This window comes from Ranitomeya variabilis, chromosome 2 (genome assembly GCF_051348905.1).
Source record: "Ranitomeya variabilis isolate aRanVar5 chromosome 2, aRanVar5.hap1, whole genome shotgun sequence".
In the NCBI taxonomy this organism is placed as follows: Eukaryota; Metazoa; Chordata; class Amphibia; order Anura; family Dendrobatidae; genus Ranitomeya; species Ranitomeya variabilis.
In genome coordinates this window covers 1068133629-1068150761 of record NC_135233.1, presented here as the reverse complement: position 1 = coordinate 1068150761, position 17133 = coordinate 1068133629, and the positions used below count along the sequence as shown (strand labels likewise).

The window sequence follows — 17133 nt, the reverse complement described above, 5'->3', positions numbered from 1 at the left end:
CAGATCTGTGCCTTGTGACAATTCTGTCTCTGAGCTCCTTGGCCAGTTCCTTTGACCTTATGATTCTCATTTGGTCTGACATGCACTGTGAGCTGTGAGGTGTTATATAGACTAGTGTGCGCCTTTCCAAATCAAGTCCTATCAGTTTAATTAAACACAGCTGGGCTCCAATGAAGGAGTAGAACCATCTCAAGGAAGATCATAAGGAAATGGACAGCATGTGACTTAAATATGAGTGTCTGAGCAAAGGGTCTGAATACTTATGACCATGTGATATTTAGTTTTTTTCTTTTTTAATAAATTTGCCAACATTTCTACACTTCTGGGTTTTTTTCAGTCAAGATGGGGTGCAGAGTGCACATTAATGAGAAACAAATGAACTTTTTTGAATTTACCAAATGGCTGCAATGAAACAGAGTGAAAAATTTAAAGGGGTCTGAATACTTTATATACCCACTGTAAATAGATAATAGATAATAACAATAATCTATAATAATAATAATAATGATAGATAGATAGATAGATAATTAGATAGTAGATAAAAAGACAGATAGTAGATAGATAGATAGATACATAATAGATAATTAATAGATAGATAATAGATAGATAATAATAGATAGATAATAGATAGATAGATAGATAATAGATAGATGATAGATAGATAATATATAGATAATAGATAGATAATAGATAGATAATATATAGATAATAGATAGATAGATAATAGATAAATAGATAGATAATAATAATAATAATAATAATTTTATTTATATAGCGCCAACATATTCCGCAGCGCTTTACAACTTATAGAGGGGACTTATACAGACAACAGACATTACAGCATAACAGAAATCACAGTTCAAAACAGATACCAGGAGGAATGAGGGCCCTGCTGCTCGCAAGCTTACAATCTATGAGGAAAAGGGGAGACACAAGAGGTGGATGGTAACAATTGCTTTAGTTATTTGGACCAGCCATAGTGTAAGGCTCGGGTGTTCATGTAAAGCTGCATGAACCAGTTAACTGCCTAAGTATGTAGCAGTACAGACACAGAGGCTATTAACTGCATAAAGTGTATGAGAACATGATGGAGGAACGTAATTATGTTGTTGTTTTTTATTAATAGGCCACACAGGGATAATTAGGTTAATGCGTTGAGGCGGTAGGCCAATCTGAACAAATGAGTTTTTAGATAGATAGATAGATAGATACATTACAGATAGATAGACAGACATTGATCTGTATATTGATACTCACCATTCCAGGCCACTGTGGTCACATTACTTGGGATTGTCAGCTTAGAGTAGCACGTGCTTATATTACTAGTGTAGTATGTGGAGCTAATGGAGGTGTTGCTTAAGAACCAGGTGATGGTGCCCACATTGGTGGCGTTACAATTACACTCTACGGTCAGTTCTTTTCCTTCTGATATATTGTTCTTTGAAGTCACCGAAACTCCAACTAACAGAAAACAAAATATTATTATTATTATTATTATTTATTTATATAGCACCATTAATTCCATGGTGCTGTACATGAGAAAGGGGTTACAAACAGGGTTATAGATATCCCTTACAGTACACAAATTTTCCATGACAGACTGGTACAGAGGGGAGAGGACCCTGTCCTTGCGGACTTACATTCTATGGGATAGTGGGGAAGAGACAGAAGGTAGGGGAGAGGCGGCGGCTTTGGCGGTGGTGAGGCGGCGGCTCGGTTATTGCAGGCTGTAGGCTTTCCTGAAGAGATGGGTTTTCAGGTTCCGTCTGAAGGATCCGAGGGTGGTGGATAGTCGGACGTGTTGAGGCATGGAATTCAAGAGGATGGGGGATATTCGGGAGAAATCTTGGAGGCAGTTGTGAGGAGCGAATAAGTATGGAGGAGAGTAGGAGATCTTGGGAGGATCGGAGATTACGTGAGGGAAGGTATTGGGAGATTAGTTCAGAGATATAGGGAGGGGACAGGTTGTGGATGGCTTTGTAGGTCAGTGTTAGTAGTTTGAACTGGATTTGTTGGGGGATTGGGAGCCAGTGGAGGGATTTGCAGAGGGGAGAAGCAGGGGAGTAGCGAGGAGAGAGGTGGATTAGCCGGGCAGCAGAGTTATGGACAGACTGGAGTGGTGCAAGAGAGTTAGCGGGGAGGCCACAGAGGAGGGTGTTGCAGTAATCGAGGCGGGAGATGATGAGAGCATGCACAAGAGTTTTGGTAGATTGTGGGCTGAGGAAGGAACGGATTCTGGCAATATTTTTGAGTTGGAGGCGACAGGAGGTGGCAAGAGCTTGGACGTGAGGTTTGAAGGACAGGGCAGAGTCAAGAGTTACCCCGAGGCAGCGGATTTCAGAATAATTCAAAATAATAGTTATAGCACACGACCCATGAGGACCGGCCGTGGCATTTAAGTGGTTAAGCAGCGACAATGGGAGTTCTCTCTGGATGCTGCTGTTAGCAGCCGGTGTTGGTTGTATAACTCAGCCGTCACCGGTCTGGTATGGAGCGGGCTCAGGACCTTATACCGCGCTCCCTACATCTTTGTCTGACATAGGACGCCTTATGTCAGGAAAGGGATAAACTGCTCTGGAAAAATAAATACTGGATGCTATGGAAAAGAGGCATCGAGAAAGCACATGTGCAGATGGATCAGCTGCATTGGATGACATCCAAGTGCAGTCCAACGTTTCACTGGCACCTAAAGATTTTTATGGGTGCATGTGATCCGAACTCTAGTGGCACTCGCAGCATATTGCCGATTCGGCATGGGAAAATAATGGCAGCTCCACTCTGCCCCATAGTATAACACTGGGCTGAGTGCTATCTGATAAAACATCGGACAGCACTGGTCTGCTGTATACTCTCATGTGACCGAGGCCTAAAGGTCTAAATAGTATTGCTTTACATTATAGGCATATTGTTCATGTACAGAGAGATACATCTCTATATACCTGTGTATCTCTATATACCTGTATATTGGAGGCAAAATACAAGTCTGATGTTTCAGTTTCCTACGAAAGTATTAAATAATTATGGAAAACAATTAATTCTAATAATCACATCATCTATACGCTTTTTAGAAATATATGTAACAAACCAGTAAATAACATGGCCATACTAGAATCCCTGTAATTGTGACGACTTGCACAATACAGTTAACAGAATATTTACAGCATTTGGAGTAAAAAATTGGTGATAAATTACTAAATAGTGATACTTATGGGAAAAAAAATAAAAAAATGCACTATGTACATGCATGTACTGTAATGCTGAAATCCCCATGCGGGATGTATCAGCATGTGCAGATTTTATTATATCGGGCCTATTGTTAATATGCATATAATGTGAGTGTGTTGATGATGGCTGAATCTGACGGGAGCTGGGTATAGATTCAAGTCCGGCACCGGCGGCCTTCACTGTCAGTGTCAGCCCTGGACGATAGATGATGGGGACAGCTCACCTCCTCCCTCTCTCTACATATGGCACAGCTCTCTACACTCTACCACGGCCATTCATGATTTTTCTGCTCCATAAATTCAGATAATACTTACAATTAGCCTGATATGTCACCTTGACGTTGCGCGTCTCGTTTGCCCCGTTTGTCGTGTAACATGTGCAGTCGTAGTTGCCAGTCTTTAACCGGGTACAGTTCGCTTCGTCCACCGCAACTTGGTACGTTTTACATGGAGGACTGTTTCTTACGATCCCTGTTAAATAGAAAAAAAAAAGGAATCTGAGGGGGCAAATGATATAATAAAAAACAATTGAGACAAATGTATAAATGTTCAACATATTCAGTGTGAAAAAACTGGTGGCGATTATCACCTGGCGCCAATGCAAAAAATGGACATAAGCAATGAAGCAGATATTATCCAGCAAGTGACCCCCTGGAGCTGTCACTAAGCCACTGCTATGGCCATACAGAGGTGTTATATGGCCGACCATCAGCCCCCGGCACCTCTGATAGCAGGTGCTGGGCCTCAGTGACTTTGAATGAGTGAAAGAGGGGTATCCATAGGGGAGATTAAACTTCAAAAAGATGGCCCCTCTTTCCAAAATCATATGTCAATCAATTTCACGCTCCTCTTATCAGTGTCATGTGCCTTATTATCTCAGTAAATTAGAATACTTTATAACACCAGCTTGAAAAATGATTGTAAAATCCAAAATGTTGGCCTACTGAAATGTATGTTCAGTAAATGCACTGAGTACTTGGTAGAGGCTCCTTTTACATCAATTACTGCATCAATGCGGCGTGGCATGGAGGCGATCAGCCTGTGGCACTGCTGAGGGGTTATGGAAGCCCAGGTTGCTTTGATAGCAGCCTTCAGCTCGTCTGTATTTTTGGTCTGGTGTCTCACCTTCCTCTTGACAATACTACATAGATTCTCTATGGGGTTAAGGTCAGGCGAGTTTGCTGCCAATCAAGCACAGTGATACTGTTGTTTGTAAACCAGGTATTGGTACTTTTGGCAGTGTGGAGAGGGGCCAAGTCCTGCTGGAGAATGACATTTTCATCTCCAAAAAGCTTGTCGGCAGAGGGAAGCATGAAGTGCTCTAAAATGTCCTGGTAGACGGCTGCGCTGACTTTGGTCTTGATAAAACACAATGAACCTACACCAGCAGATGACATGGCTCCCCAAACCATCACTGATTGTGGAGACCTCACACTAGACCTCCAGCAGCTTGGATTGTGGCCTCTCCATTCTTCATCCAGACTCTAAGACCTTGATTTCCAAATGAAATGCAAAATTTACTATTATCTGAAAACAAAACCTTGGACCACTGAGCAACAGTCCAGTTCTTTTTCTCTTTGGCCCAGGTAAGAAGCTTCTGGTGTTGTCTGTTGGTCATGAGAGGCTTGACACAAGGAATGTGACACTTGTAGCCCATGTCCTGGATACGTCTGTGTGTGGTGGCTCTTGAAGAAATGACTGCAGCAGCAGACCAAGCCTTGTGAATCTCCCCCAAATGTTTGAATTAATCCTTTCAAGGCTGCGGTTATCCCGGTTGCTTGTGCACCTTTTTCTACCACACTTTTTCCTTCCACTCCACTTTCCATTAATATGCTTGGATACAGCACTCTGTGAACAGTCAGCTTCTTTAGCAATGACCTTGTGTGGTTTATCCTCCTTGTGGAGTATGTCAACGACTGCCTTCTGGACATCTGTCACGTCAACAGTCTTCCTCATGATTGTGGAGCCTATTGCAACAGACTAAGGGACCTTTTTAAATGCTTAGGAAGCCTTTGCAGGTTTTTTTTGTTAATTATTCTAATTTACTGAGATAATGACTTTTGGGTTTTCATTGGCTGTAAGCCATAATCAACATAACAGAAATAAACACTTGAAATAGATCTCTCTGTAATTACTCTATATAATATGAGTTTCACTTTTTGTATTGAAGAACTGAAATAAAGTCACTTTTTATGATATTCTAATTTAGTGAGAAGCTCCTATGTCGGGGGCAGTGGAGAGAGAGAACTGTGCAGCCGCATCACTCTACAGTGTCCAATAATACCACCACATAGAGCCAAATAATGCCGCCACATGGGCTTATTTATGGGATTTTCAGCACTCACCATTCATCCCGCTGTTAACAGTACATGTCATTTGATAGTCCATACTTATGCCCTGTGTGCAGCACTGGAGCACAGGAACCTCCACATTGTTACAGCCAATGTTCGTGTTCAGAATGGTAACATCCAGCGGCTGAACAGCTATCGTCGTCTCCGCTGGGTAGGAGTTCAAGCCGTTGTCTACTGTGCAGCGATAGATTCCTAGAAGCATCAAAAAAGATAAAACCTGGACAGTCAGGACGTCAATGTATTTTAGGGAAATGTGTGGCCATGTACAGGGTGAAAAAGCAGCCCAATATCATCAGAGGGCAGAGTCAGGGCTGCCAACCGGCCAAACATTCCTGGAGAGTCCATAAAATTGGGACACTTTTTCCCTGTCTGTGATTTTTTTGGGAAGCTGTCCAGAAAAAATGAATACATTTGGCAATCTTGAATGGTAACAGCCCTATAAAACTGGAGAAAGGGGGACATAATGGGGAAGACTCGGCCTCTCCTGTCTTCTCCCCTCTCAGCACAGTGACCACTGCACAGGTGACAGAGCATACCCACAACACCCCCTGTAAAAGTCCATGTGTCAAATACATGCACGGAGCAGAGGATGCAATGTACTATGGAAACCCTCCTGCCACTTACACCAACTGTGCAGGCACTTGCTGAACTGTCTTCCCACAATGTCTGCTCATGTCTGCCCCCCACTAGATATCACAGACGAGGAGCCCTTACCGGCCGTGCTCAGTGATGCACCATTGATGGTCAGGATGGACTGTACGGAGCTGCCGACCACCTGTGCTGTATATGAAGAACTTGGCACGGCTTCTGTGTCGTTGAGATACCAGGAAACATTTGAGAACGAGGTGATGTTCACAGTGCAGGTCAGCACCACGTTGTCTTTAATGAAAATACTGCTGGGACTGACTGTGATATTACTCTGGTCTGTAGGGATACACACAAATATAGGCTTCAGAAAAATATTAGAATTGTCCATTTAATAATACGTAACAACTTCAGCCATGTTGTAAATATCCCACCACATATTCTGTACTGATCCCGAGTTACATCCTGTATTATACCCCAGAGCTGCACTCACTATTCTGCTGGTGCAGTCACTGTGTACATACATTACATTACTGATCCTGAGTTACCTCCTGTATTATACCCCAGAGCTGCACTCACTATTCTGCTGGAGCAGTCACTGTGTACATACATTATATTACTGATCCCGAGTTACATCCTGTATTATACCCCAGAGCTGCACTCACTATTCTGCTGGTGCAGTCACTGTGTACATACATTACATTACTGATCCTAAGTTACATCCTGTATTATACCCCAGAGCTGCACTCACTATTCTGCTGGTGCAGTCACTGTGTACATACATTACATTACTGATCCTGAGTTACATCCTGTATTATACCCCAGAGCTGCACTCACTATTCTGCTGGTGCAGTCACTGTGTACATACATTACATTACTGATCCTGAGTTACATCCTGTATTATACCCCAGAGCTGCACTCACTATTCTGCTGGTGCAGTCACTGTGTACATACATTATATTACTGATCCTAAGTTACATCCTGTATTATACCCCAGAGCTGCACTCACTATTCTGCTGGTGCAGTCACTGTGTACATACATTATATTACTGATCCTAAGTTACATCCTGTATTATACCCCAGAGCTGCACTCACTATTCTGCTGGTGCAGTCACTGTGTACATACATTACATTACTGATCCTGAGTTACATCCTGTATTATACCCCAGAGCTGCACTCACTATTCTGCTGGTGCAGTCACTGTGTACATACATTACATTACTGATCCTGAGTTACATCCTGTATTATACCCCAGAGCTGCACTCACAATTCTGCTGATGCAGTCACTGTGTACATACATTACATTACTGATCCTGAGTTACATCCTGTATTATACCCCAGAGCTGCACTCACTATTCTGCTGGTGCAGTCACTGTGTACATACATTATATTACTGATCCTAAGTTACATCCTGTATTATACTCCAGAGCTGCACTCACTATTGCACTATCACAATATGTTTGTCACAAAAGGGGCCATAGAGAAGTGGATTGTGGGAGTTCAGGATTATTAGAAATATTTTGAAAACAGCTCTGGATGTGATTGGACAAAACATGTAAAAAGTAAGAACTCACAAACAACCAATAGAGTAAGTTACCGTCATCATCATTACTCTTTAATGTGGCAGATTATATCAGGCCTAATTAGGCTGCAATACAAGGCACAGCCTGTTACAAATAGTGGCGCTAATTCTGAGCAAAAAAAAAATTATTAATCTAATTAAAATAAAAAGCTTTAAATGAAAATGTCTCACCAGTTATTATAGTTCTTATTACAGGGTCCACACTGTAAGTTGCTGCTAAGCTATTTAGCAGGTTTTGGTTGGCAGTGGTAATGGCAGTAGTAGACGCCGGCTCGGTGACAAGCGTGTAATCAACGACAACACTCCCATTCCTAAAATTAACAATAAACAATCAGACTGTAGAAAAATACAACCATAGCCAAAACACTTTTTTTTTTAAACAGCGCCTCCCTTGTCAGGAGGCTGAGCCCGGTATTGCAGCTGAGCCTCATTTTATTAATGGAGCCGAGCTACAATTGCAGGCACAGCCTATGAATACGTACAGCACGGCCCGATCTTTTTTTTCTAATCCCGTACAACCCTTCTAATTGGTCACAGGGGGAGACGACCTCAGGGTCCGAGAGTTGTCAATGTAGGGGTTATCACAGACATTACTGCCAACAGTGGGACCCCTCTTACCTGAAGCCGGTAACGTTTGCCGATCTGAACCCGCTCAGGCTTTTATAAGCGTTATAAATCTGGAATATAGAAATTAATTCACTTTTCAGAATTTTCACTTTTTTTTAATTTCCATTTTCGAAATGAAATTTCACAAAGAAAAACATAAAAAAATGTCATCGATCCTGTCTGCAATATCCATAACCTTAATTGTGTATGAGACTATGGGATTACCGACGCTCCAACCCACATTGGGTCTGCATTAGAGCTGTGTACCAAAAACGGCGATCAGAACTATTTACCAAACAGCATCGTTGTTTAGTCAAGGTGCAAAGTACTCTGGAGCATGGGAAAATGCCAGCCAATTTTCCCACGCTCCACAGTTCAGCGCAGGTCAGGCTGTGAGGTAGCGCAGCTTCAGTGATGTCACCGCTAGTCACTGAAGCTCCGCTCCCAGCATCTCCTCAATCACCAGTGGTCTTCAGCCAGGGCGGTCACATCTTGCCACCGTCCTGGTTGTAAACTGTATATACCCCCATATATGGATTACGGCATTGGACAGAACCACAGACATGTATGGGTATACTGTTGGTTTATTATTTTATTTTTATTACAGGAGACCGAGGGCGTCGCATGGATTAGGAGTAACAATAAAATGGGAAAACTGTGTTGTGTTTTATTTCATTAAAAGACTTTATTCTGCCTGTGTCTTCATTTAACATGTACCATCTATAGGATTAGTAATGAGGGTGTCTTATTGACACCTCTGCATTACTAAGCCAGGCTTGATGTCATCTTACAATTAGTGTTGAGCGATACCGTCCGATATTTGAAAGTATCGGTATCGGAAAGTATCGGCCGATACCGGCAAAGTATCGGATCCAATCCGATACCGATACCCGATACCAATACAAGTCAATGGGACTCAAGTATCGGACGGTATTCCTGATGGTTCCCAGGGTCTGAAGGAGAGGAAACTCTCCTTCAGGCCCTGGGAACCATATTAATGTGTAAAATAAAGAATTAAAATAAAAAATATTGCTATACTCACCTCTCCGAGGGAACCGGCAGCGTTGTTTGCTTAAAATGCGCGCTTTTCCTTCCTTCCGTGACGTCACGGCTTCTGATTGGTCGCATGCCACCCATGTGGCCGCGACGCGACCAATCACAGCAAGCCGTGACGTAATTTCAGGTCCTTCTAGGCATTCAGTATTTTAAAATTACGTTCCGGCTTTGTGATTGGTCGCGTCGCGGTCACATGGGCGACGCGACCAATCACAAGCCGTGACGTCACGGGAGGCAGGAGACGCGCGCATTTTAAAATGCGCGCGTGTCCAGCCTCCCGTGACGTCACGGCTTGTGATTGGTCGCGTCGCCATGTTGGCCGCGACGCAACCAATCACAGAAAGCCGTGACGTAATTTCAGGTCCTTCAGTATTTTAAAATTACGTTCCGGCTTTGTGATTGGTTGCGTCGCGGCCAACATGGTGACGTGACCAATCACAAGCCGTGACGTCACGGGAGGCTGGACACGCGCGCATTTTAAAATGCGCGCGTCTCCTGCCTCCCGTGACGTCACGGCTTGTGATTGGTCGCGTCGCCCATGTGACCGCGACGCGACCAATCACAAAGCCGGAACGTAATTTTAAAATACTGAATGCCTAGAAGGACCTGAAATTACGTCACGGCTTGCTGTGATTGGTCGCGTCGCGGCCACATGGGCGGCATGCGACCAATCAGAAGCCGTGACGTGACGGAAGGAAGGAAAAGCGCGCATTTTAAGCAAACAACGCTGCCGGTTCCCTCGGTGAGGTCCAGGCTGCGTCGGAGAGGTGAGTATAGCAATATTTTTTATTTTAATTCTTTCTTTTACACCTTAATGTTGCTTCGATACCGATACCCGATACCACAAAAGTATCGGATCTCGGTATCGGAATTCCGATGCAGCAAATATCGGCCGATACCCGATACTTGCGGTATCGGAATGCTCAACACTACTTACAATACAAAGGTGACATTAACCCCACAACTATTACCCCACTTGCCACCACTACAGGGCACGTGGGAAAAGAGAGGCTAAGTGCCGGAATTGGCACATATTAGAGATTCGTCTTTTGTGAGGCGGCTGAGAGCTGCATGATGCAATTTTTTTCAAAGTCCGATCGTGTTCAGATTCGAGCTGAAAAAAAAACTGCAGATGAAGACACAAACATAGAATAATATTGGTCCGAATTCAATCTGATTTTTTATCGGATAGCATTCATCCGATTTCATTGCAAGTGGGCATGAGCCCGAACAAGCGCTCGGTCCTGTACCTGAGAATCCAGATCCGCCTTATAGGCTTTGTATTTGGCCGATGTATTGTCCTTGAGATCCGCTGTAAATGTCTCCAGAAGTCGGAGGCTCATGTTTATAGAGACTGGAAGGAAAGAACAAATATGACGTCCTCAGTAAAGACGGAGGAGATATTACCGAGGCGGAAAAGGCGCAAGGTCATGGACAACCAATCACAATCAGTCAGGTGCGTATTGTACTTAAAGGGTATTCCCATCTTGATAAGTGATGAACTATACGCCATCACTTAAAGGGATTGTCCATCCACCTGTTGTGAACAGTTTTTTGCACTTAAATGTATGTATTTGAGGCTAAAAATCATTACAAATGTTGCACCGTTTTGACTTTTACAAACTTTGTTTCAACGCACATTCCACTTAGATGTGGTCTATGGCCATCATCAGCTGAATGGAGCTCGGAAAAAAAACGCATAAAGCCTCCCACTGGATTGCCAGGACGAGCTCACTGATGGATTCTCGGTTAACTCATTCTGCAGCCCGCAATAAGCACCGTGGAGACTATAGAAAGCAAACATTTTTAATGAAACTCAATTGCAAAAGTTATTTTTATCCTCAAACGCATTCATTTAAGTAAAAAAAACCATGTCTTTAAAAAGTGAACAACCCCTTTAATGATGTTTGGGGCATTTGACCTCTGGGAATTGCTACGACGCCTCTATGTAGATGGAGCAGTGGTGCATTTGCTTGACCAATTCTTTTGGACTATAAGTCCCATACACTTGTAGCCTGTGACCTTGGAGACACATAGTTATGTATGGGAGCTGTATACACAAAACGGCAGAATATTTTTTAACGAAGGCTAATTAACGGAAGGTCAGATTATGAACGAGAGGTCATTGTGGAGGCATCTGCGCGCGGCTTCCTCACCTGGCCTGGGCTGACAGTACTGCGCTGGGATACTTGTGCCATTGATGCAGTTACAGTTGCCTGTGCTGTACCCTACGCAGGCGCCATAAGATGTACACACAGCGTCGTCCCATATGTAGCCGCTCTCACAGGAACAATGCACATCGCTGCCGGTTTGGTTACAAGCTAGAAGAAAAAAAGAGCAACAATGGTCAGTGAACACTCGCGGGGATATTGTACAGCGCAATGTGCAAGAATCAGACTGTGCTCAGGAGCCCCCTTTTACCATGTAGGAGCCCCCTTTACCATGGGGTCCACAGAATCTGTTGTGATCGCCTTTATGGTACTAAACTGCAGTCGAAGATAACAAATTAAAGGCAACCTTTTACCTAAAAACATATATTTTTGGGATTTGGAGCAAATTTTGGATTATTTGTCTTCTACAGCCTCTATGCATCACAGTGCACAGCAGACTGCAGAATGAGGTATCTGGGAATTGTAAGCCGATTTGTGGCCAGATAAAAGTTGATAATAAATCAGCATAGAGGAGTTCAGGAGAAGAGAGATAGTGATTGAAGGTAACGGATGCCCTGGCTACGTTATTCTGCATTTTGTTATGTACTGTGATGCATAGAGGATGCTGAATATAAAAGGTCCAAAATTATTAATGAAACATGAATTTAAAGAGAATTTATCAGTAGGATCGATTATGCTAAGCCATCTATATGGGCATGCAGGTCATTGATAACTGAATAAAATGATACCTTGATATATGAGATCTGATTACTTATTCCAGAAAAAAACACATTATTCTTAATATGTAAATGAGCTGTTAAGATCTATGGGCCGGACATAGATCTCCCCGAGAATCTGCTTCCGGAGCTTATTATAAATGAAAGGGGGTGCTACCACTGTGAGACATGTAATGACTGACAGTCTGCTCTCCTCGTCTACATGTCTCATTTATAATAAGCTCTGGAGGCAGATTCTCAATTGAGAACTATGCCCCACCTATAGATCTTAGGACTCATTTACATATTAAGAAAAACGTGGATTTCTCTGCAATAAGACATCGGATCGCAGATATCAAGGTATCATTTTATTCAGCTTCCTATGATCTACGCGCCCATAAAGACGGCTTAGGAGAGATGATCTTACTGACGGAGTCAATGTAAAATATTTTTTTTTAGCCAAGAGTGCATACATTTCCCCGGTTTCTGTATCAGATGGGTGGAGTTATTGGCTCCAAAAATAAGTAATGTACAAGATTATCCATATTCACCCTTGGTTATTTCATTACAGTAGTATTTTAGTAATGGATGAGCCCAAGAACTTTGGGAATACAGCACAGTGTAGACTGTTATACCACCATATGACCACTAGGTGGCACTGCTGCTTTAGTTTTTCACATATTTTGCTTTTCCTCTGTGAACTACCTGGAAACTGTCATCAATAGGCAGTCTTCTATTTATTCATCTGACGACTTTAATACATTTGCACCCGACTATAGATGATAATATTTCTATGACAGTAGATCGCACGCAGAAGGACGTTTTACCTGTTGTCACCTCTATACTGTTAATTTCGGCATCGCTGACGCCGAGCAGGATGGGAAACGTCTGGTTATTCACCAACTGTTTTATCTGGTTTACAAACGAAGCATCTGGGAAGCTGATCTCGATATCCACCGTGTACTCCGAAATATCTGTGTAATAATAGGGGAAGAGCGGGGTGACATATAACATAATGTGTACAGCGCTGTACATTATACACATATTACACACTGCTACAACGTGGTCGTACCTATAGGGTCGGATAAGGCGAATATGACATTATAGGGTCTTTTTTTAAAGAAAGCCACAATGTTTTAAAAAAAAAATTCTGGACAGCCCCTTTAAGTCTTAGGTATTGATAATGTGCAGGCTCACGTAATTACATGTAGTCACCAGCAGGTGGTGCTATCTAATCACACACAATGTAATTCCTCCTTTTTGGCAGCGCTTAAGACTCTTTATTTGGAGTTTTGCATAGGACTGCAGGTAAAACTACGTTATCTTATCTGTGTTATGGCGATGCACAAATATTATAAACAGCGCATGATTCCATGTTTACACTGGGCAGTGATCGGGAATGATCATCGACAATGTAAAAGGGATATACACACCGTTTTTTTTATTTAAATGCATGTATTTGGGGCTAAAAATACTTTTTGCAATTGGGTTACATTAAAAAGTTTGCACCATTTGACTTTTACACTATTTTTCCCCCTGAGTCAACAGAGAATCCTTCAGTGAGCTCGTTTTGATGGGGGAGTTTGTACAGTGTCACTTTTACCTTTTTTTTTTCCTAAAACTCAATGGCAAAAATTATTTTTTTGCCAAAAATGCGTGCAATTAATTTTAAAAAAATGACATTGATGATTCCTTATAACACTGCACCAGAAACTGCACAACTAAGTACCCTAATTACACTGCCTCATCCAGGACATTCATGATTCCTTATAATACTTTGCATCAGCGGCTGCAGAACTAAGGACCCTATTTACCCTACATCATCCAGGATATTCTTGATTTCTTATAACACTTTGCACTGTTGGCTGCACAACTAAGTACCCTAATTACCCTGCCTCATCCAGGACATTCATGATTCCTTATAATACTTTGCATCAGTGGCTGCAGAACTAAGTTCCCTAATTACCCTGCCTCATCCAGGACATTCATGATTCCTTATAAAACTTTGCATCAGCGGCTGCAGAACTAAGTACCCTAATTACCCTCACCCAGGACATTCATGATTCCTTATAATACTTTGCATCAGCGGCTGCACAACTAAGTACCCTAATTACCCTGCCTCATCCAGGACATTCATGATTCCTTATAATACTTTGCATCAGTGGCTGCAGAACTAAGTGCCCTATTTACCCTACATCATCCAGGACATTCATGATTCCTTATAAAACTTTGCATCAGCGGCTGCAGAACTAAGTACCCTAATTACCCTCACCCAGGACATTCATGATTCCTTATAATACTTTGCATCAGCGGCTGCACAACTAAGTACCCTAATTACCCTGCCTCATCCAGGACATTCATGATTCCTTATAATACTTTGCATCAGCGGCTCCACAAATAAGTACCCTAATTACCCTCATCCAGGACATTCATGATTCCTTATAATACTTTGCATCAGCGGCTGCAGAACTAAGGACCCTATTTACCCTACATCATCCAGGATATTCTTGATTTCTTATAACACTTTGCACTGTTGGCTGCACAACTAAGTACCCTAATTACCCTGCCTCATCCAGGACATTCATGATTCCTTATAATACTTTGCATCAGTGGCTGCAGAACTAAGTTCCCTAATTACCCTGCCTCATCCAGGACATTCATGATTCCTTATAAAACTTTGCATCAGCGGCTGCAGAACTAAGTACCCTAATTACCCTCACCCAGGACATTCATGATTCCTTATAATACTTTGCATCAGCGGCTGCACAACTAAGTACCCTAATTACCCTGCCTCATCCAGGACATTCATGATTCCTTATAATACTTTGCATCAGTGGCTGCAGAACTAAGTGCCCTATTTACCCTACATCATCCAGGACATTCATGATTCCTTATAAAACTTTGCATCAGCGGCTGCAGAACTAAGTACCCTAATTACCCTCACCCAGGACATTCATGATTCCTTATAATACTTTGCATCAGCGGCTGCACAACTAAGTACCCTAATTACCCTGCCTCATCCAGGACATTCATGATTCCTTATAATACTTTGCATCAGCGGCTGCAGAACTAAGGACCCTATTTACCCTGCTTCATCCAGGACATTCATGATTCCTTATTATACTTTGTACCGGCGACTGCACAACTAAGTACCTTAATTACCCTGCCTCATCCAGGACATTCATGATTGCCTTTATTAATTATCCCTGCTTGCTGTCAGTGAATGGAAATGGTCCGACCCAACACTTCTCACAGCTGAGGGTTTTCTATAAGGGTCTGTGCACACTAAGTATTCTGTACAGAAATGTTGGCATCTTTTGGCAGAAATAACGCTGCGTAAAATAGGCACAATTTTTATGTTTGTTTTTTTTTACATGTGTTTTTGGTGCCGATTTTTCCCCTGCTCATTAATATGGGTGAAATCTGTACCAAAAATGCTGAAAGAATTGATAAATCTGCACCAAATCAACAGGAAAAAAATAAGCAACGTGTGCATGAGGCTTCAGGATTCTCATTCTGTTTCCTGGAATCAGATAACCCTTCAGGTTTGTGACATTGAAAAAAACACAACATGTGCGCACAGTCCTAGAGTCCTAGAGTAGATGGCAGCCTGCACTGATACATTGTAACAAACAGAAGGAAGGAATTTTGTGCCACCAATTGTATAAACTGGATACAATGTAGCAAACCCTCAGCTCTCAGCCCTGTGCACCTGATATAAACCTCCCCAGCAATGGCTTCTTACACTGTCAGCAAGCGGAGATCTTACAATACATAGAGATCAGTGGAAAGAACTGTTCCTTATTATTTGCTCGGCTTTTGGGAAATCTTGAGAATGTTGGAGAACGGTGAGAGTGATTATTCTTCTGAGAGATGATGAGTGCAGCGCTCTCCGGTCAGGCTCAGATTCATTGCTGTTTTCGTGCGCTGCAGTCTGAAGCGGGGGCTGCGGGGGCTTTTATGAGAGCTGCCCCCATCTCTGGTGCCGGGGGGGCACACTGTTGCTAACAACACGGTATACACAGACATCATCATCGTCGTCGTCAGATTGTATCCTGTGTCGTAGTGCATAGACCTCCACTAAAAGTCCTCTCGACCAGCTTACCCTGCACTGATGAGCGGGAAAAAACCCGAAACATGAGATGGACATCTCTTCCTTATGGTTTGGCCAATATCGTCAGTCATGTCAAGGCTGGTAGGGCGACATCTTACAATAGGTGGCGCTATAGAGTCAGCTTTCTTCCTCTTGTAAGAGGGCTAATTTGCATGTCTTCTTCCCAGAGAGCTTTGCCAGATCTTTTTCATCTCCAAAAGACAAAATACTACCCCCCCAGACCAATATCCAAGACCTCTCACCTGCCAATCAGATCCCTGCACGAACATGAAATAGCAGCCAGAACATGGGTATACTTCCCTTTTAGAGGAGACTTATAGGGCGGCTTCCTCCAATAGGTGGCACTAGAGTCACTTTTTTCATCCTCCTGCAATAGGGCTAATTTGCATACCTTATTTACAAGGGAGACTTTGGCAGCCTCCATAAGGAGAAACAGATCTCCCCAAGACTAATATCCCAAGATTCTCACCCAGTCAATCAGAACATTACTCTGCACTGATGAGGGGCAAAAAGCCTGAAACAGGGTTCTGCCTTTGGAGGTGTCTTCCGTTTGGCTTGGCTGCCATCTGTAAGGACAGGCCGACAGGATCCCTTTAAGTAAAGTTAGACTTTAGCTCTGTTGACTTAGCGAGTAGCGGCGCCCCGGGTGTCTGGACGGTCAGGAGACGCTATAATAACAAGACGCAGATACAATGTGTAACGCCATTGTGTGAGCGCGCCGCTACCGGAACAGTCTGACACCGACGTCC

At 42.9% G+C, this 17133-nt stretch overlaps 1 protein-coding gene across 4 annotated transcripts in view; it reads right to left on the bottom strand.

Annotated features, from left to right (window-relative positions):
* Positions 1-17133, bottom strand: part of ADGRF5 (adhesion G protein-coupled receptor F5) — a 209249-nt gene that overhangs the window by 18990 nt on the left and 173126 nt on the right. For all 4 annotated transcript variants that reach the window (XM_077291547.1, XM_077291544.1, XM_077291545.1 and 1 more), the window contains 9 exons: positions 13098-13244; positions 11561-11725; positions 10655-10758; positions 8361-8419; positions 7914-8053; positions 6290-6499; positions 5570-5767; positions 3540-3695; positions 1258-1461 (listed from right to left, as the gene is read on the bottom strand). In XM_077291547.1, the coding sequence (XP_077147662.1) occupies positions 1258-1461; positions 3540-3695; positions 5570-5767; positions 6290-6499; positions 7914-8053; positions 8361-8419; positions 10655-10758; positions 11561-11725; positions 13098-13244 (1383 nt within the window). The remainder of the gene's footprint in view (positions 1-1257; positions 1462-3539; positions 3696-5569; positions 5768-6289; positions 6500-7913; positions 8054-8360; positions 8420-10654; positions 10759-11560; positions 11726-13097; positions 13245-17133) is intronic.